Source organism: Anolis carolinensis, chromosome 5 (genome assembly GCF_035594765.1).
Source record: "Anolis carolinensis isolate JA03-04 chromosome 5, rAnoCar3.1.pri, whole genome shotgun sequence".
Taxonomy (NCBI): Eukaryota; Metazoa; Chordata; class Lepidosauria; order Squamata; family Dactyloidae; genus Anolis; species Anolis carolinensis.
Genome location: NC_085845.1, coordinates 84409553 through 84430523, shown reverse-complemented (window position 1 = coordinate 84430523; position 20971 = coordinate 84409553). Strand labels below are relative to the sequence as shown.

Below are 20971 nucleotides of genomic sequence, written 5' to 3'. Positions count from 1 at the left end.
ACAATTTTTAACAGAACTTGCAGCACCTTGCAGCACTCCACTTGCCACTTCTTTAAAGGAACCTTGCAGCACTCCACTTGCCACTTCTTTAAAGGATGAAGTGGAATCTTTGGGTTCGGTTTCTTATCTAATTACAGATCCATGTAATAGTAGCATTGCCTAGCCTGCATTTGAATAGTTTGCTTGCAAGAAAGTCATGTGTCTCTGTGTTTAGAAAAGCTAATGCTCAGGCTAGTCTTTGGATTAGGCTGATCATTTAAAGCAGGAATAGGTCATTTGCTGGGGTTGGGGGCGGAATGGTGCAACTGGAACCCATAAGTCGCCATAGCACAGCTGAAGGCTTGTGTTGCCCCCTCCCTGATTTTCGTTAGCACAGTGTTACCAACTGCAGCAAGGCCACAAAGCCAGCACCACAGAGACTGTTTTCAGAGGGGAATGCAAGCAACATGTTGCTAGTTCAGTAATCCCATCGTAAAGAAAGGATTTTCTCCTGTCGTTTCATCTGCATCTGTGACTGGCATCTTCAGAGGATCATACTGTAGTTTGTTGACTGTTTGACGGCATTTTTCCATTTAGCAAAGGGAATGCTTCCTATAGCTGTAAACTTCCCAAAAAAAGTCTTAAGATTTTCAGAGGTTAGAAAGAACTTCTCGGGAATATCTCTTACTGAAGTAAGATTTATTAGCATGGTTTGAAGTATCTGATAACTTGAACAATGCTTAAGCGGAAGGAGTGTTGATTTACTCAGGGCCTGAATGAAAGGTCTCCTACAAGCTGTTTTTTGCATTTCCAAAGAAGTGTGTGATCGTAGTAACAACATAAAAGCTAGTCGCTTTCATTTCTTTTCCACGGCCACTTCATTTCTCACTACAGCTGGCTGTTCCCCTTGAAAAGCTGTTTGTGAAGGTTGGGAAAACCTCTGGATCCTGCCGTGAGAAAGAGGAATGAATAGTGCGGAGGACTCTCCCTCCCTGCCCCCTTGTACACATCAAAATGACTTCTGCTTGCACAAGAGCAAATGTAGGTCAGATACATGGATTTACAAAAAGTAGAAAGTCAGTTACTCTGGGTTAAAGGAAGCTAGGAAAGTTATGCCAAATACTGTAGAAGAAACATATGAGCATCTAGCTCAGATTGTGAATCATAGCCTAAACAATGTAAACGCAAATCAGCAATGAAACGTATTAACTTTTAAAAGGCAGAATACCGCTGTTGCCCTATGTAATTTGCATTACAGGCTCCCAAACTGCAATAGCTCAGGCTATTAGAAGATTGTTCTAGGTAGGCATTGGGTTGGGTCAAGTTATCCTTTTGTTCTTAAAAGGCCCCTTCAGCTCATGTAAGTGTCGCTCCATGCCTTGCAGTCATTCCCAAACTGTTCCCTCTTTGGATTCAGTTCCACGTTGTATTGTCTTTCAGCACTAACACAAACCATACTTTCAGTATAAACTGTGAAGGGATTTGAACTTAAGAATTTTGAGTTGGAAGAATAACTAGTACTTCCTCCTTTTCTGTCCATAGGTGTCACTTCTAGAATATCGTAAGAGGCAACGAGAAGCCAGAAAAAGTGGTTCCAAGGCAGAAAGTTTTCCCCTTCTTTCCATATCACCACACACTGCTAGTGGAGGGACTAGTGCTGCCACTGATGGATATAACAGCAGTGAAAATGGGGAACAAGTGGAGAAGGAACATACTGCAAGCCTCCCGTTGCCGTTGCCAGTTGCTGAGTGCAGCGCCACTTCAGAGGAAACAGAAAATGCCTCGTCCTCAAAAGAAGTTTCAAGTGAGAAGAATGATCCAGAGGTTCAATGGTGAGCCTTGTTCTAAATAAGTGACTGTTGAATATATGCTGAATAATTGTAGATGTTTGGTTTCAAAACAGTTGAATTCTAATAGTACCCCTTAGCCCATTTGGTTGGGTGATTTGCAAGTACATCACAGTCTGACAATTTTAAAAGAAGTCTTATGATACATAATGAACACATAAGAGTACGAGTGTTTTGAGCAGCCTTCTTTTTGGGATTTCTTGATCCCTAATTCCCTTAGTAGTGTGTAATTTAGTCATTTACATGGCATCCCAAACAAATGCTTTATTCAGTTTCTTGACTAGCTTTACAAGTTAGACCAGGCATGGGCAAACTTGGGCCGTCCGGGTGTTTTGGACTTCAACTCCCACAATTTCTAGCAGCTGGTAGGAATTATTGGAGTTGAAGTCCAAAATACCCGGACAGCCCAAGTTTGCCCATGCCTGGGTTAGACACACAGTAGCTTTAAAAGAAGGCTCCATAGTGAGTTTAACCACTAGCATGCCAATGACCATGAAGCGCTTATGCTTCAAAAACTGCTGTGGAATTAATGAGAGACATATGCACGCTGGAAACTAGCATGTTGTGTTGTCAAAGGCTTTCAGGGCCAGAATCTCTGGATTGCTGTGAATTTTTTTGGGCTTGTATGGCCATGTTCAAGTAGCATTCTCTCCTGACATTTTGCCTGCATCTGTGGCTGGAATCTTCAGAGGTCAGCCAGAGATACAGGCAAAATGTCAGGAGAGAATGCTGCTGGAACATGGCCACACAGTCCCAAAAACTCACAGCAGCTTCATAGCATGTTGTTAGAATACATTAATACCAGGACTTCCAAAACTGTCATCTCTTGTATGTAATAGTGGAGAGATATATTTGTTGATGTTATTCATCACATAAAGTCAGTGATCCCTGAACATTCATTGGCTTCTAGGAAAATTCTGTTTCCTTAGGACTAGAATAGAAAAAGCTCCCTTAAACATACAGTGCAATCCAATAGCCTTGCATTTTACCAGTTGACTTTAGCATTAACATTATATGTAAAAAAACAAACGCAACTAACCTTGTCAATTTGGATCTCATGAGAGAATTATCTTGTACATATTACTGAAATGAGGTTGCATGTTTATTTTTGATCAAAAAGAGCAAACTGAAGCTACTTTTTTTGGTTTTGTTTTAAAGGACTGCTTCAACATCTGTGGAGCAAGTAAGGGAGCGAAGTTACCAGCGAGCTTTGCTTCTTAGTGATCATAGGAAAGACAAGGATTCTGGTAAGCAGTCGTTTCCTCTTTACATCAGCTTCTCACAGTTCAGGGATTATGCATGTTCCTCTGTCTCACTTTAGCTTGAGTGGAAGACATTGGTAGCAGTTGTTCAGTTCCCAGTCTTTAGTATTCATGTCTTTTTAATACAATAGTTGTCATTTTATTCTTTCTGATTAAAATCTAAAAATATAAGTCATTGTGGGTAATTCAGAGTGTCAAGAGATTGTCATTCTTATTCCAGATCCTGATCCTGAAAATTCTGAGTCCACAAGTGAATGTCCGTCCCCAGATACTTCTCTGAAGACTTGCAAGAGTCCTTCAAAAGGAAGCAAGGTACTACTATGATATACCTATATTACCTTGACGCTGTAAATGTGCATGGCTGGAACTTCCGTAAAGAAATAATGTCCCTCTTCTTCCTGTTGTAGATCAAAATAGGTGTTCTAAATTTAGATAGGATTTAGGGATGGTGCACTATAGCCTTTGAAACATCTGATAGAGAGGCAAACTAGCACCATTACCTTGGGTGGTCTGACTGCCCAGTGGCATTTGGGGAGGCAGAGTGAGATCTTTCTAATGCAGCTGGGTCCATAAGACCAACATTGAATTTGAAAAGTTGCAGTCTTGCCTATGTAAACCTAAATCTTGAAAATGACAGCTTAACTGGAATTTTAACTGGAAGCTTCACATATAGTGACTTTGTGCCAGGCATGGGGAAACTTTAGTCCTTCAGGTGTTTTGGACTTCAACTTCAAGCCCTACCGACTATTAGGAATTGTGAGAGTTGAAGTCCAAAACACCTGGAGGGTCAAAGTTTGCCCATGCCTGCTCTATACATAAAACTTGGATGGTAAATTATTTACCTCAGGTTGAGGAGCAGCAGCACAAGAATGATTCCAAGCCAACTAAACAAGTCACTTGTTAGCTAAAGCTAAACGCAATGGAGCCCAACAGTTTTTCTGTCAGATTTGACTTCAGGGTTTCTGCCTGTTATTCTCAAAAAGTGAGAGTAGTGCAGTGCTTAATAACCACATTATTTGGACAGGTCTCTTGTGCCATCAGAGGCTAACATTAATTGTAACATTACTTGGTATGTTCTGAAGGGATGATAAAATCTGCCTCACTAGGCATTATTATTATTATTTTTATGTTTATGTTTATGTTTATTTATACTCTACTTTTTCTCTCCACAAAGAGACTTAGTAGTTGCATAGCTTACCATATATATTCATGTATAAATTTGATCTCATGTATAAGTCAAAGCAGGGTTCTGGAGCCACAAAGAAGGGTTTTGATATGATGTGTGGGTAAGTTGAGGATCATTCCACAGAGAGGGGAAAGCACCAATGCTACATCCGGGGGGGGGGGGGGGGGCAGCCACTGTGTCCCCACCCAAGTATTCAGAAAGGTTAGAAGCAGTACCACATTGGAGAGTAGAGGGTATTGGTGCTGCTCCTTTTAGATTCTGTTGTGATGGACTAAGCTATTTTCTTTCATCGCTCTACTCAAAGAAGGAATTTGTTCCTTTTTTTATAAGAGTTAAAGTACAATAGTCATATTGACTCATTGATATGTCAACCCAGGATTTGGGGGTTGATGCTCTGACTTATACATTAGTATATAGGGCAAATATTTTAATATTTTATTTAAAAATCAGCAAGATATCTGAAACTTTGTTTAAAAAGACAAAGAACTGTAAATGGTAACCTAAAAGTATGAGCAATTTGATGCTATGAAGCAGAAGTGTCCCTGTTCATTTTGACAATTGAGTTTTCTTACATTAGCAAAGTCACACAAATGGAACATGTAGAAAGCGGGATTATTAGAGATATTCGTTAAATAGGACACATATTGACTGTTCATTTTCTTAATGTAGACTTCTTCACTGAGTCCTGTAGTTCCTGCTCAGTCACTTGGGAAAACGCCCACAAAACAGGATTCCCAGTGGGAGACTGCAGCTGACGCCCCAGAGGCTGAGAGCACAGCTCATTTAAAGTGTGACCAGCAACTGAAGCCGCTGACAAATAACACTGAAGCACTTTCGAAAAACCATCAGTCCCAGCCTCACTTGCGCAATGCAACTGATCAACCTACGCAGAAACTCCCTTCTGCGCCTTTGAAGCTGCACTGTCCCCCTTCCCCTCACATAGAGAATCCCCCCAAATCCTCTACGCCACACACCCCTGTACAGCACGGCTACCTTTCACCAAAGCCTCATTCACAACCATTAGGATCGCCATACAGACCTCATCATCCTCAGTCATCACCTCAAGTGGGGACGCCTCAAAGAGATTCTCACCGAAGCTTTTATGCGGGAGCACAGAACCTCCAGCCTAGCCCCCAACAGCAGCCCAGCGGGACACTCTTTCCCCAAACACCGTCGGTCTCTTACAATCAGTTCCACCAACAAAATCTGAACACTAGTGTCCCTCCTCCACCTCCACCTCCGCCCCCTTCAAGCTCCACGTACTATCAAAACCAGCAACCCCCCTCAGGAAACTTTCAAAATTACAATCAGTTAAAAAGTAGCATACCACCCCAACAAACTGTATTTTCCTCTGGACCAAATCAAGCACTTGCTGGTACGACATGCCAGCAACCTGTTTCGGGACATCATGTCACCAGTGGGCATTTTTTGCCGTCTCAGACTCCCAGTCTCCATCACCAGACTTCCACCAGTGCTCCACCACCCCCACCGCCGCCTCCTGCTCCAGGACCACACCTTGTGCAGCAGCAGCAAAATACTCATCAGCAGCACGCAGTGGCCCACGTCGTAGGTCCCGTGCATGCAGTAGCAGTGGCCCCCGGGTCACACATCCATACTCAAGCTGCCGGGCATCACCTGCCGCCGCCACCGCCTCCTCCCCACCATCCTACTCACCCCACAACAAGCCACCAAGGTTTGCAAGCACAACACCAGCATGTCGTAAATTCAGCACCGCCTCCGCCGCCGCCACCCCCCTCCAGCGTGTTAAGCTCTGGGCATCACACCACCTCAGCGCAAGGATTGCACCATCCACCTCATCCAGGCCCCCCGCTTTTCCCTTCGAGCGCTCACTCAACGGTCACGTCCTATCCCTCCCAGCCTCCTCATCACACACCCTTGGGACCGGGCACTCAGCATCAGCCTGCCGCGACGGGGCCTCTCTGTCCGCTCCCCGGCCAGGGTCCTCCTCACATCCAGCCTCAAGGACCAAACAGTATTCCGGCACCTTCCGCACCAGGGTTCTGCCCTCATCCAGGCTCGGTCTCCCTTCCTCATGGTGTGCAAGGACCTCAGCAGGCGTCTCCCGTGCCTGGGCAAATCCCCATCCACAGAGCACAGGTGCCGCCAACATTTCAAAACAATTACCATGGTTCAGGGTGGCATTAAAAAGGCCCCTTGCTTTTAAACATTTTAAAAATGTTCTGTAAAAACTGTATATTTCATATGTACCTGTTCAAGGTACTTTTTAAAGCTTGTACATGATAATATCTTTGTAAAAAAGCAAACACCAGTGCGCGCACGCTCTCTCGCATTGTATTTTTTCCATTTTTGCTTTTAAAAATTCCTGAAACTGTGCTGTCAAGCCAGTATTAGGTATTTTTTATTTTGTACGTGAACATTCCAGCTGTTTGTTCTGGCAGTAGATTTGATGCTGCATAACTTTAAATTTTATTGTTGCAGTTAAAATTCATTTAGTGAATGTTTTCTATATTTACTTTTTATACATATGTAATTAAAGTACACGGCTAAGTGATGGCACTAACAGGTTTTTCATCTGTCAGCGGTTTTTGTGTGCATATAGATAGAAAATGCAATGCAGATTTTTATAGTTTCGTGTGGACATGGCTCTTATTTCAACAGTTATTTGCAGACATTGTAATTTAATGTATAGATTGTTTCTAATGTCTCTGACAAGTGCTGTAAATACTATTTCTTTTGCGTGTAAAACTGCTTAATGCTTCTCATTTGATATAGTATTGTACATACGAGTCTTTTGCAAAAGCGTGTGATCTTTGTGGAAGTAGTACAGTATATGAACATTAATTTTTTTTAATATACTGTCACATTGCAGCACTGGTTGGGCATTTTAATTCATGTTAATAAATCACAATTATGTCAGTTTTAACAACTTGTCTTCGTAGGTTGCTGTTTAAAGATAGTAATAATGAAATAAGTGTCATAATTATGCCATTCTGGGGAACAACTTTTACAGATTATTATCTACAGAACTATATAGGGTGTGGAAGACCAGCTCTCCCTCAACTTCTGCAATTTTACAGGATTATGATCTAGCAAAGGGCGGAGTTCTCATTATAATCTCTGGCAGAGAAATAATTCACCGAACCGCTGGTGCTATAATCCATCTAATACATAAAAAGTGATCACCAGCTGATTATAGCACTACATTCACAATAAAGTAAAAATTATCACATAATCATCTAGGGTCGCTCTTACAGAATTTAATGACACTATGCTAGGTCATGTGAATCTCTTGTGAAGCAATTGTGAAAAGGCAAATATTACAGACATTTGTTTGCTTAGAGAGGGCACTTATAACTGGCAGGTGGCAATCTTTGGTAATGTAACATTACTGTTATGAGGTAGGTATTTTAAAAGGAACTTGGGAAGGTGCTGTAGGAGGCAAATCTGTATACAGATTTTATCTACTGAAATGGTAAACTCAATTAAATCTACATGACAAATCCTATCTATTAATAATGGTCAACTTAACAACATCTGCAGCTCCTGCAACATGGCAAAATTTGCAGAATCCCTTTATATGAGGGCTGGACAGGTGCACAGAAAGGAAGTAGGAGTGACAGATTTTCTTGACCTCAGACTTGACACCATTTTTGCTGATATTTTTTGAAGATTACAGAGTATGTCAAAAACAAAATAAACATGAACAATTAAGATACAAAATAATGGTCCCCGATATACTTGAGTCAATTTGATAAACTGCACAAATTAGGTAAATTAGTAATAAATGCATTAATTTGGGAAGATGTTCTAAAAGGCATGGATTTTGGTGCAATAAAAACAATAGCAATTTGATATTTAAAAAGACAGGGAGATACAAGTGAATTAAGAGAAACTCAAAAAAAATTGAAACAGATTTTCATAACCCCAGTGAAATTTTACAAATGCAAATTGATAGGACAGATGTACAATGTTCCTCTGTTTAGCATTACATTTCAAAGCCTGGAATCACTAGGTAGTTACAAATGCATCACCAAGAGAATTGCATTCCTGATTTATTCATAGTCGTGATTCCTGTGCATTCCCTCATTTAGAAGATACAGAGGGACCATGAAAGTCTCCAATTCTCACTTGCCAGTTTGCAGCTATTAAAGTCAATGGGGGATTGTTTTTATCATCATGAAGTGACTGACTGATGTCCTTGCCTCCTCCTTAGTGCATGAGTTTCTTTGCAAGGGGGACCCTGTTTCTGTTCATTGAAACTGACTGCAAGGGGTGAGAACATTAGCTGCTTCCCAAGTGACAGGAACAGATTGCAGTGCCAGGCGACCCATAAGTGGGGATCAGTGGCCTAGGATTCACTACATAGCTAGATATTTACCGCAATTACATAGTAACGTCATGCATAGAGGAGTCTAGACATTGTTTCTGTCCCAGTAGATTTTAACATACTAGTTCCTTTTTTGTAAAAACACCTGAAGTCATCTTTTAAAAAATCTTTTACCCAATTGTTCATTTTTACCCTCCAATTTAAAAACCAACATGTTAAAAAGAACCATACATACATACACTTTGAGATTGGCTCTGTTTGCAGCTTATCTGTAAATACAGAAGCAACCAACCTGGACAGAAGGCCTATCTTTAGTGGGCACGGGAAAGCAATTTTGGAAATGATCATAGGGACTCTGCCATGTAGCCAGGTTGCAGGAGCTGCACAGCTCTCCTGCTCCTAAAAGTGGTTTCAAGATTAAAGTTATATTGATGTTTCAAACCTTTCCTTAACCTAATATGGTAAGAGGATGCTTGCATATGCCAAATGTGTAAGTACATGGTTCTTATGTGAAAATAGTAAAAAAAAATACACATCTGTAATATAAGAGACTATATTCTATGAATCAGAACCATAGGTCCATGAAAACTACATGCCTTAATTTTAATCTGCAAACAAAAGGAACCTTATAGAAACGCATGTTGGAAGTAACTCATTTCAATTTGTTACTGTGTTCGTTGCAGTATCACCTTCAATCTACAGGTGGCAGGCTTGCCTACTCTGCATAGCTCTGTAAAGTAGGGAAGTAAGTTTAGGGTAGGGAAGTAAATACAGAATAAATTGTTTTGGAAGTGGTAAAGTAAGCTATTTGAAGAATAAAGTTAAACTCATGGAAATAATTCACCAAACTACTTTCCACTGCTGCTGATGCTATAATACATCTGATACATAAAAGGAATCACCAGCTGATGATTCACTACATTCACAGTAAAGTAAAAACTATCACAACAGCATCTAGGGCCGCACTTATAGAATCTAATGACACTTAAAATGCTAGGTCATGTGTATCTCTTGTGAAGCAATTGTAAAAAAGGCAAATACTACAAGCGTTAGTTTGTTCAGACAAGGTACTTAATAATTGGCAGGTGGCACTGGAAGCTATTTGAAGAATAAAATTATACTCATGGAGGACCGGACTCTCACTCAGGGAGATCTAGTAGTACACCAAGGTAGCAGACATTTCAAGATGAGGTCAGTACAACATGGCCAACTTAACTGCTTAAGGGCTTCAGTATATCCAAATGACGGCTACTAAATCTATGCATTAAAATACCTGTAGGAACCTTTTCGATATAGAAATTGAAGGATTTGGTGTATTTAATCTGTGCATAGACCTTGATATGCTTTTTACCCCCTTAAGGGATTTAATTAGTAATACAAAGTTTTGAAAATGCCCTGTGTATTTATGGATTAGTCTGGGTTATACTTTGCTGCATCTATGCAGTCCCACAGATACCCTGCACGAATCCACGTATGACTGCAAAACCGGCCACCTGGGAAAACTCCAGTTACAGGTAAGCAAACTATCCATGCTAATAATGGAGATGAAGCTGCTGAGTAAACCAAGCTAGGCTTTGTGGGATGCTGCCCTTTCACTTTGGCACAAGATGCCTGGCTAGAAATGCCAGCTTTCTTTTTGGCCTGCTCTTTTGTTGTTGCTTTTTAAAGCAGTCGTTTGAAATGGCAGAAGCAAAATGTCCCATGAAGCAACTGGCATCTGGGAGCTGTTCTAGCTAATGAATACGGAAGTGTAGTGACCCCTCTGGAGTTACCAGTGTCAAAATATTTCAGGAAGGAGGACAATTCTGAAAAAACAACCACTTTAATTAGACAACTGCAAGCACCTCAAACAATTGGTTATTGTTACAACACAGGTTTTTGTCTCACAATCTAAGTATTGCAAAGGCATGTGAATAAATTTAAAATGGAGAAAATCAAGAAAAAAGTGGCACCATAATTAATGTGTAAAACCAGAAATAAATTTACATTCATTCCAATGACTTCTAAAAGAGGCTAAAATACACCCCCATATTTTTACATTCTAAAATCTGTATTGCCTATGAGTTCTCTTTTGGAATCTACTTAGCTTTTTTATATGAAAACAATAAAAAAATTTGTGTGCAACTTACAAAGGAAGATTAGTTCCTCAATATGTCAATTTATGGGGAAAAGAAGCTAGTGCAATTTGTTTTAGAAACATGTAAAGCTATGTATGGAAGGTGCATGGTCTCTCATTGTAAAGTAAAATTTGCATCAACTGTGTTCTTCCTTTCCCTTAAGCAAAGCATCTTTTTTTCACCAAAGGTCAATCTGCACAAAAATGCTAACTAGGCTATCTTTGAATTTTAGCATGTAGCACATCAACCATCCTTTTGAAAAGGCAGTGCCCTCTTACCTTGCCATCACCTCACACATGTAAAGCAAATGACTCCTCCTTAAAAGCACTTAAAAATAGATATATTTTATCCTTTGAAGACTTAGCTTTCCTTCAAAGTGCTTCCTGGAGAATGAAATCTTGTAAGTCAGAGCCAGTCCCTTTCCAAATCCAATATGGGCATTGCTACTGCAAGGAACGTGTAATGCAATTCCTGAAGCAATCTGAAACCCTTTACATGCAATTTGTACACTACAAGTCACTCAATTTAGTAGCTTTACTCTTGACATTTGTGTCCCCATCCCATTTTTAATGGAAATAAACATTTACAGGGTGCATTTACATATACTATTTTACAAGAACAATGTCCCTTTGTCCAAAGATAGAATTGTACATATTCTCAATTCTGACTTGATAATGTCTCACACGTAAATTATATACTCAGCTAAAATATTTTCCATAAATAGTTACAAAACCTGCCAAAACACATGAGGGGAGAATAAAGGATGATTTGTTCCAAAAGCTGATGTCTGAATGCCACACAACACAAGAAACAATGCTTTAAAGACACATTAGTAAGTGTTTTCTGCAGAGTCGGTAAAACTACTAGCTGAAGACAAAAAGACTATTCCTCCCAAGAACACAGTGCACAAAAAGCAAAATGTCAAACAGTACCTCAAAGCAAAAAAGAGGGGGGAAGTCTGGGTGTGAAGCCAGCTCATTTATGATCCTGTTAAGAGAATTTATGACAGTCACCATTTAAGTCTGATGTCGGGGAAAGTGGGTGCTGGCCCAGTGTGATTGCTGGAGAGTTTGCTAGGAATTCAACCAAGGGTGCCTAAGGCATTCACCAGCTGAGGCTCGTTTCTCTGGAACCATTTCTAGCATAGGAATCAGGAAATCTGTGAACTCTGCAGCATCTTCCTGAGGCCAACCGTACTTCTCCACCAGGACATCAAAGAGGCTCCAAGGTTTCAGTTTGGTAATGTGTCTAAGTTCTCCTGCATTTAGGGAAAGAAAGAAAGAAAAGAAAAGAAAAGAGAGTTACTGTTAGGAGTATTAAAGTGTACCTGTTGATTTTAGACCTATATGACGGTTTCAATGGTTCAAGGTGTAAAAACAATTTCATGAATATATAGATACAGATAGAGTGATATGCATTCGTGTTGGCTTTATAACCCATGGGTATCCAATGTTTTGAAAAAAGATAATATTTTAATACGCATTTTTAATAAGACACGCCGTACATTGCCATCATTACTTCAACCCAGAACCGTTCCATGATTAGAAATACATCTACAAAAGCTTACGCTGCAAATTTGTTTCTCCCAGTTAATCTCCAAGGGGTTACAAGATGTATGCCTTGAATCGTACTAAATATTATACAGGAGAATTAGACCCGTTCTACATTGCCCTGTATCCCAGGATCTGATCCCAAATTATCTGCTTTGAACTGGATTACATGAGTACACTGCCAGATAATCTGGGATCAGATCCTGGGATATACAGCAGTGTAGAAGGGGTCTTAGAAACTATGAAGGGTAACATAGGGACACTTACAGTATGAATTATTTTTTAAAAATACACAGTGCCATTAGGTGAAAGTGTAGCTGTATATTTGTATGCTTACAGAACCTATCCAGCCATTAATACAATCAAAGTACATATTTGTATGAGACTATGAAGATAATTTCCTCACACGAACCAAATATAAACAATAACCCTTCTAAACATGTACAGCCTCTTTAATCAGGGCGCTTGTAGCTTTTTGTTTAGCAATGCAGTTACCATTCTGATATTGCAGTATATATATATATATATACATTTACCTGAAAGTAAACATTATTCTATCATGCTTATTTTGCAACAAAAAATCACAAGTTTACCTGATAAGCTAAATGCTACCTGAAACAATTCTACATGTCTTTCCAGACTTCAAAAAGAAAACACTTGAGGGAGAGAGCAGTATTACTCTAAAATGAGAAATGTGCCCTTGTAAAAGCGCTATTAAAAACGAATGAAGGAAGGTGTGCATTGTAGTAGTCAAGAGAGGGAGCGTGCTGCCTCTAAACAATGGTAAGGCACATAATGTAAGCAGAAAAAAATAGAACTTGAGGACCAGAGGCGACCGGAACGTGAAAAAAACGTGGAAAGGAGCAGAAGGAGCCAAGTCCCTTCAGAACAAAAGACTTGTGCCGCCTCCTCACACATCCAGACACCCCTTGCTTTTGGCATGAGATAATGGCAATGCATCTTTTGCCTGTCTGCACTCAATTCAGCTATTCATATAGCACAAAAGCTCCTACAATGGCTCCCCTAGATATAGTTCTATGATAGAATCTGACATTGAGATACAGTGGTATTTCCAATTACCAGCTAGAGAAAAAGATGCATCAAAGGGCAGGGAGAAATTCAGTGCTAACAACAAGTAAGCCACAAGGTGGCGATGCAGAATCAGGATTCTGCTTTGTTTGTTTTTAAATCACATTTTCTCCCTTTTCTCACCTTGAGGGCATAATAAACAATGCAACTGGGATACTTATTTTGAGAAAATATAAAGAGCTTACAAGAAACCAACAAGACCCTTGGTCGTAATTGAGATTTTTCCAATCTTTCTAACAAGTCTTTCTTTATAAATTGTGTCAGAAGTGACTTGAGAGAATACTGCAAGTCGCTTCTGGTTTGAGAGAAATGGCCATCTACAGAAATGTTGCCCAGGGACACCCGGATGTGTTCGCTGGGAGGCTTCTCTCATATCCCTGCAAGCTAGAGCTGACAAACGGGAGCTCACCCCATCTTGTCTCCCAGATTCAAACCGGCAACCTTCAAGTCAGCAGTTCAGCCGGCACAAGGATTTAACCCACTGCACCACCCATTGTTGGTTTATCCAATATCTTATTAAAATAATGTGATTCAAAGCTGGCACAAATGTATTCATAAAACAGACCATGTCAGAGAAATTATATCAAAATGGAACGTTTCACTCGTGATCCTCAAATTGGGCTTTGTTTTCCAACTTACAAGGTAGCCTTGGGCAAGTCTCGTTTTTAGTCTGCTAATCGGATTTTAAGGAAAAACTGAAAGAAATTAACTGCTTTCACTGCTAAGCTAATTTTACTATCACCTACACATCCCATAATACAAAGGACAAACACTGAGTTAAAAACGTAATCAAAATTATCCTACACATATCTGTGGACTGGATGAGACAGCTTATTCCTTTTCTCATTTTCTTTGCACAAAAGCGGAGAATCTATTCCCAAAGGCTATGTCCAGCAATAAATACAGTTGAAAAGAATAGTTGCACACACATGCTTTTAATAATTTCTCTGACATATAAACTTTGTGGCCTGTGCTCCAGATGATGTCAAAGAGATTTTGCTAACAGAAGGATGGAGAAGTATTCTCAAAGTTTTCCATATTAATTTAGGAATATTATTTTATGGTTTTTCTTTCTTCAGTGCATATTGAAAGCACCCTAGATTTATTCAGCAGACATGCTGAGACAGTCTTCTAGATATAACTACAGCTCAGGGAGGAGAGCCTTGGGACCTAAGACCCAATCTGGCTTTCCATAGGTCCACATCTAGATGGCCATTGTTGTTCAATAGCTTCCCAAAGTGTGCACAATCTAAAATGTCAATTTCTCCTAAGGCTTAGTAGAATCATAGAATCGTAGAACTGGAAGAGACCTCACGGGCCAACCAGTCCAACCGTCTGCCAAGAAGCAGGAAAATTGCATTCAAAGCACCCCCGACAGATGGCCATCCAGCCTCTGCTTAAAAGCCTCCAAAGAAGGAGCCTCCACCACACTCCGGGGCAGAGAGTTCCATTGCTGAACAGCTTTCACAGTGAGGAAGTTCTTCCTAATGTTCAGATGGAATTTCCTTTTCTGTAGTATAAAGCCACTGTTCTGCATCCTAGCCTCCAGGGCAACAGAAAACAAGCTTGCTCCCTCCTCCCTATGACTTCCCCTCACGTATTTATACATGGCTATCATGTCTCCTCTCAACCTTCTCTTCTGCAGGCTAAACATGCCCAGATCTTTAAGCCGCTCTGCATAGGGCTTGTTCTCCAGACCCTTAATTATTTTAGTCACCCTGTTCTGGACGCTTTCCAGCTTGTCAACATCTCCCTTCAACTGCGGTGCCCAGAATTGGACACAGTATTCCAGGTGTGGTCTGACCAAGGAATACTGTAAGCCATGTCAGTACAGTAAGAGCTTTAAGCTAAATATATATAGTGATACTTTTGGTTACACCTGCTTGCCTCTGACCTACACATCACTGCAATGCAACCTTCAAGAATTTCTCTGAAATAGAATCTAATCATTTTGTTGAAAGGGATTTCCCCTCTTCGCTATAGTCTTAAGAGGATTTTGCTGCTTCTGTCATGATCAGAAGGGCCGAACTGCACTTCCCAGTCTGATTCCCTTCTCTACATCTTAATTTATGCAGGGTACTAAATCGCACTGTGATGTGATCCATGGAAAGTAGGCTTCATCATGCAGTGGGAAGCGGAGAGAGCTGCCAGGGAGGCATCAGCAGCTGGCGAAAATGACCGACCATCTTCCTTCCACGATAAGTGGTTAACAACCATACAGGGCCTCTTGGATATTTTCATGGAGAGACCATTTAGAAAGTCAATGCAAGTCTGAGGTACTGCCCCCTCAAATTATCGTATAATTCCAGCTTCAGTCTTTTCATAGGAACAGTAGCATGTGTGTGGGTTTTTTGTGCTCAGAGCTTGCATAATTTTTTCTTTTGATCTGAGGTTGAGAAATTTATTGCCACTGTGACTATCAAATGTTCTAGATTGAAGGAAGGCAAAAGTTTTTCTTATATATATATTTTTTGTTTTTGAACTGTCATAAAAATCAGAACACCAATTTCAGGTAAAACAAATTCCATTTCTAGTAGGGGAAAAAAGGACTGCACTATGGGCAGTATATATATAAAAAATCTTTTAAAAATGTAGACTCCCTGCTCTTGAAAATAGAAAGCTCATATGTACATAACTTCTTTAATATGTTCCTAAAAATCAAGAAGACTCTGCATGATCCATTTTTTAAGTGTTCAGGGTCTTCTTTTGGAAAAGGTTACAGTTTAAATTAGGTTTTCAGAGACACCGTTACCTTTTCTGGTGAAAAACTCCTTGGAATATTTCCCCAACATAGCGTATTTTCGAGGAATTTTTCCCAGCAGTTCAATGATCAATGCTATGTGATCTGCATTGGAGAACATTTCCAGCAAAACAGAAACATACAACAGTTTAATCAATACATTGCATGCACACACTAACACTGGCCCGGTACAGACAGAAATAGATCATTCCCTACGGAAAATACAACGTCGCTAAGTGACGGGACTAGTCACATGTGGGAGAATTGAAAAGGCCACTGATTTTGACAAAAGAAATAAATCACCCGGCGATTTTGCTTTTAAATACTTGTTTTGCCAATTGCCTGCCTCAACATCTGGGAAGGGACATTTTAGCCGTAAATCCAGCACACTGCCAATCCATTTCTGTCTGCGTCACGGCGCCTTTCAAAAAGAAGAGGTACTACCTCTGCGATTGAAGAATTCCCGAGAATATTTTCCAGATAGAGCAAAGTGCCTTGGGATATTGCCTAGCAGCTCTATGATGTGTGCTATGTGGTCTATGAAGGAGAGAAAAAGGACACAGGAACGGGAAGGGCAGGGAGAGGGTGGGATAAAAGAAGAGGAAAGAACATGGAATTAGTTTTAAAATCCACAGACGTTCCAAACACATTTGCAGAAAACCCATGCAGAGGTTTCCAGGAGCAGCAAAATCATGGCATCATTAGTAGCACTTGGAAAAGGAAAACCAAATAACGATGCCCATATTATTACCACCAACTGCAAAAGATGTTATGAGCAAACAAGCATGGGAAATGGACAGGAACACAGATGGAAGCGAGAGTTAATTCTGGCTGGTTTGCTTTTCACTTAGTAATCAGCTGTCACAAGCAGAATGAACGTTCAGCATCCTAAACACACGGTCTGACGCCAAGAGAGGCATTCACACTATGTCAACTTTTGTTTCTAAAATGAAGTCATGTTGTTGTGCAGCCACACACAGATACAAATCTTACAGGACAAGGCAGGAGGCTCATCCTTTCAGGCCTTAGAGAAGAGGTGTGTGTCTGTAGAAAGGAGACAGCCCACCTACTCTTAGTGACAGGACTAAAGATAGAAAGGCCTGGGGGGGGAAACAGAAAAATTGGGGGGAAACCGTTTTTTCCCTTTTTTTTTTCCAAATTTTTCCATTCCCCGACCCCAATTTTTCCAGTTTTTCCAGACCTTCCCATTTCTAGACAGGACTTTAAACGAAGGAGGGGGAAATGTGGGGTTTACGTTCCGAAATGAAACATTTTCATCAGCAATCTTCTTGAACAAACCAACCAATGCATCTTCATGTCCCTCTGCATAGAGAGGGAAGCACAGGACAAAATGTTTGAATGTTGAAAGGACACATACCCTCATCTCTGGAATAGTCTTCACCAGAATGTGGTTCAAACAGATAATCACCAGTCGCAAGCTCAAATGCCTAGGATAAAACAAGGAATTTATAGGGGATTCATATGCAATAAATATGTTTTTTTAAAGGCAAAGTTTGTCACCTGTAGAAAAAAATATTTTAAACAAGTATATGGTTTGGTCTAAAGTGCAAAAGATGACTAAATAATTACAGAGTTATCTCCTAGAATGCTTCATAGCTCAATCGACAATTGCTAGACTGGTTTTTTAAAATGCTACCTTGTGTATACCCAGGAGTTTGGACAGTCACAGATTGACGGGGTTTTCTTTTTTCAAATAAGTGGGCCACTATGCTATTTCATAATTGCTTTTTATAGGTGCTTGAAAAACATTGTGCCAAAAAACACAAATCCAAAGCCGTCTTGGATACAAAAAACTAGTTATGCAGGTTCTTCCAGCAGAATCCTTTGCAACTGCTGTTAAAAGAAGCAGGGCCTAGAAAGGGCTACAGCCTGAGATCCAGGCCCCACCTATACTATCCAGGGCGATATCACACAATAGTATTGAGCAATTACTCCTATGTGGCAACTTCAGCTAGTATGCAAGAAATAGCTGAAATGTTTGTTCCCCAGTTGAGCATGTTTTCCTAGACTTTTAATACAACAAAAATGAGAAAGGTCTTTCACAAAAGCTAACACTTACCCTACAGAAATGAAAACATTTTAAGCAATGAAAATATTGTTGTTTCTGGCTTATGGAGACCATAAATAAACCTATTGAGTCCTGGTTAGCACTCAAACCACAGTCTACGCTGGTTCTAAGTAATAACATCTAATTCACAGAAAGAAGTTACGGCAGGGACTACATTTTTCCATCAAGCAGAATGTTTCAAAAGTGTAAGTCAGATATGCAAATTAATGAACGCAAGTATCGTATGTTTATTTGAAGGGAAATGAAGTCAGTCTGTACTGAATGCTGCGCTGCAGTAGATACATTATTTTGAACTTGCCATTTGATGGGAAAGGAGGACTAGAATGGCAGAATAAGTGTGGTGTAAGTAGTAAGAGCTACAGAGAGTGACATCACAAAGCAGAAGCATGTAATCACATAAATTATATATTTATGCCCAAAAGATAAAACTTTTTTTTAAGAAAAAAAGGGATGTCATTCTTTGTAGCAGTTACTACATGTTTTCAGTTTCACTAGGAAACCCACTGGGCAATTTGAACTCAATTGCCAACCCAATAGCAAAGCCAGGTCCTAACTGAGAAAGAAAAATCAGACATAGTTTTGCTAAAGAAATTGTAAGCAGGGTGATTCCTGTCCTGTATTCAGATCAGGAGTAAAATTCAACATCAGTTAATACATTTTGCATTTACACAAATAATGAAAATCACCAGTGCTGCCTACAGCCTTCATCATCACAAACAAGATAATCTTCACATTGCAATATATTCTTCAAGCTGTTTCAGCATCCAAGCTAACCAACTAATGTCTCTTTACATTTGCAAGGTATAAAGCACAAAGGATCCTCCAGGTCAGAAGGATTACCTTTGTTCCCTTCAATAGCATCTATATTATACAATGGAAGAGACCTGACAAGGTATTAAAATCTCCCGTCATAAAAGGAAAAACCGGCAAGACAAAATCCTATTGTTGTAAAGTTTTGAAGCTGATATGACTTCCCAAGAACAAGAGTAGAAGCACTTTAAGAAAGTTTTCCTTTTTAGATAAAAATTAGGAACTAGTATAAACAAACTGATGAGAGTTTGCATATGACAGTGACCAGAATTTAGGGTAGGAGAACACTAAATGTTTTATGAGAACAGATTTTGAAAATAGGCAGAAATTTCTGGAGGCTGCCTTTCTAAACATACTTAATGGCAAAAGACCCTGCAAAATACATGTATACAATTGAACTGTTAGAATAAAGTGGGTCTTTTGCTACCACCTTTGTGCACCAGACCTTTAGTTAATGTGGACTCATTTTTTAAACAACAACCAAACTATATAGTCCAATCTTCTATTTACACAGTGATCTTCTATTTGCACAGGTGGACCAAAGCAGAGCTACATCCTCTGTGTTCTGTAATGCTTATTATTTTATATTGTAGTATGTTAGAAATCTCAAAAGGCGTCATAGTTGTGTCAGTTTTCCAAACCTTTTCAAATGCTAATGCTTGCATAGAATAAAAATCTGCATTTCCACAGGCCAGACACCTGTATAGTGACATTATCATGGACACAGACATAGAGAGAATGTGTGTCCTTCTATGTTCTTCATAATACAAGACTGTATAAAGTATCTATAACAAAGCAGTAAGTCAGAGACATGAATTCACCATTCAGCAGCATCCTTCCTTTGCCTCCCCATCCTAGAAGAACATTCTTCCCACTGACGGAATAGAATGGAATGACAAGATTTTAAAGATTCTTAACGTTTTTAATCTTAAATGTTCTTTTTAATAGCTATAAATAAAAATGCACCTGCCCAGGATATTTCTTGTGGCTGTCTACCCTTTCAATTGTTAATGAATCCCAATAAAAGCACAATGCAGCAAAAAGAGCTGGGTGGCAGGGCTGGACTCATTGCAATCACTTGCTCTGACACCAACCCAGAAAGCATGAATGAAGACAAGGGATGGAATCACAGGTCTCATTCTCATTCCCAGCAGTAGAATTAGCCAAACTACTGGCAGCTGGAGTGGATTCCTGTACATCATGAATTTCCAGCTGGCATAATAGCATACCATGCAGTGCTTGCTCAGTCCTTTTCCCAATGCAACACTTCTTTCTCCTGTCTCTCTAATGAGCAAAACACAGCTTGATAAAATAATAGGGGCCTAGTTAATGACAGTGTGGTTTCCAATCAATTCAGCCAGACCCACAGACATGCATCCCAACAGTATAACCATATTTCTGATTCACTAGGAAAATAATGTTATTCTGTAGTTCTTACCATACATGCCGTACTCCAGACATCAGCAGGTGTACTGTAACCAGCTCCTATCAAAACCTCTATTGATCTATACTGCCGTGTCTGGATGTCTTCTGTGAAATGTTTATGCTAAAAAAATGAAAAAGACAATAGTGATAAAAAAGCACTTTCATTTAGATGACAAACTTAAAAAAGGAAACTCATTAAAAACTAGTTATACTTACCACCCAGCAAGCATTTCCTAGGTCAGCAATTTTGACTCTAATTTTATCTGCATTTCTTGGATCCAGTGGATTCACCAGTAAGTCAGCAGCACGGGTTTTTGCTGTTGTAAGTAAAGAGGTAATACAGTTAATACTTTAAAAAATGGAAGACACGCTAGTGTACATTTTCAAATGTGAGTTACCATTCTATGCAATTAGTTAGATTACAACTGTGTAGCTATACTAAACTTCTTAACAATACTACAACAAGAGAACAAGGAGAATGTAAAAGTTTACATACCACAGAGCTTGCCTAGCATAACTTAGCATGTTCTACATTACAATCCAGCAGGATGAAAACTTCTCTAGTATT

General features: G+C 39.8%; 2 protein-coding genes across 12 annotated transcripts in view; one reads left to right on the top strand and one right to left on the bottom strand.

The window, feature by feature from the left end:
- Window positions 1–7182, top strand: part of kmt2e (lysine methyltransferase 2E (inactive)) — a 77160-nt gene extending 69978 nt beyond the window's left edge. For all 5 annotated transcript variants that reach the window (XM_008111547.3, XM_008111549.3, XM_008111548.3 and 2 more), the window contains 4 exons: window positions 1522–1811; window positions 2985–3073; window positions 3309–3400; window positions 4944–7182. In XM_008111547.3, the coding sequence (XP_008109754.1) occupies window positions 1522–1811; window positions 2985–3073; window positions 3309–3400; window positions 4944–6440 (1968 nt within the window). In that variant the 3' untranslated portion in view covers window positions 6441–7182. The remainder of the gene's footprint in view (window positions 1–1521; window positions 1812–2984; window positions 3074–3308; window positions 3401–4943) is intronic.
- A 3204-nt stretch (window positions 7183–10386) lies between these two features.
- srpk2 (SRSF protein kinase 2) overlaps window positions 10387–20971 on the bottom strand; it is a 141396-nt gene continuing 130811 nt past the window's right edge. For 5 of the 7 annotated variants that reach the window (XM_062983504.1, XM_062983506.1, XM_062983502.1 and 2 more), the window contains 6 exons: window positions 20620–20720; window positions 20417–20524; window positions 17458–17527; window positions 16524–16616; window positions 16092–16184; window positions 10387–11958 (listed from right to left, as the gene is read on the bottom strand). In XM_062983504.1, the coding sequence (XP_062839574.1) occupies window positions 11774–11958; window positions 16092–16184; window positions 16524–16616; window positions 17458–17527; window positions 20417–20524; window positions 20620–20720 (650 nt within the window). In that variant the 3' untranslated portion in view covers window positions 10387–11773. The remainder of the gene's footprint in view (window positions 11959–16091; window positions 16185–16523; window positions 16617–17457; window positions 17528–20416; window positions 20525–20619; window positions 20721–20971) is intronic. The other 2 variants (XM_062983503.1, XM_008111553.3) reach the window with 2 other exon arrangements.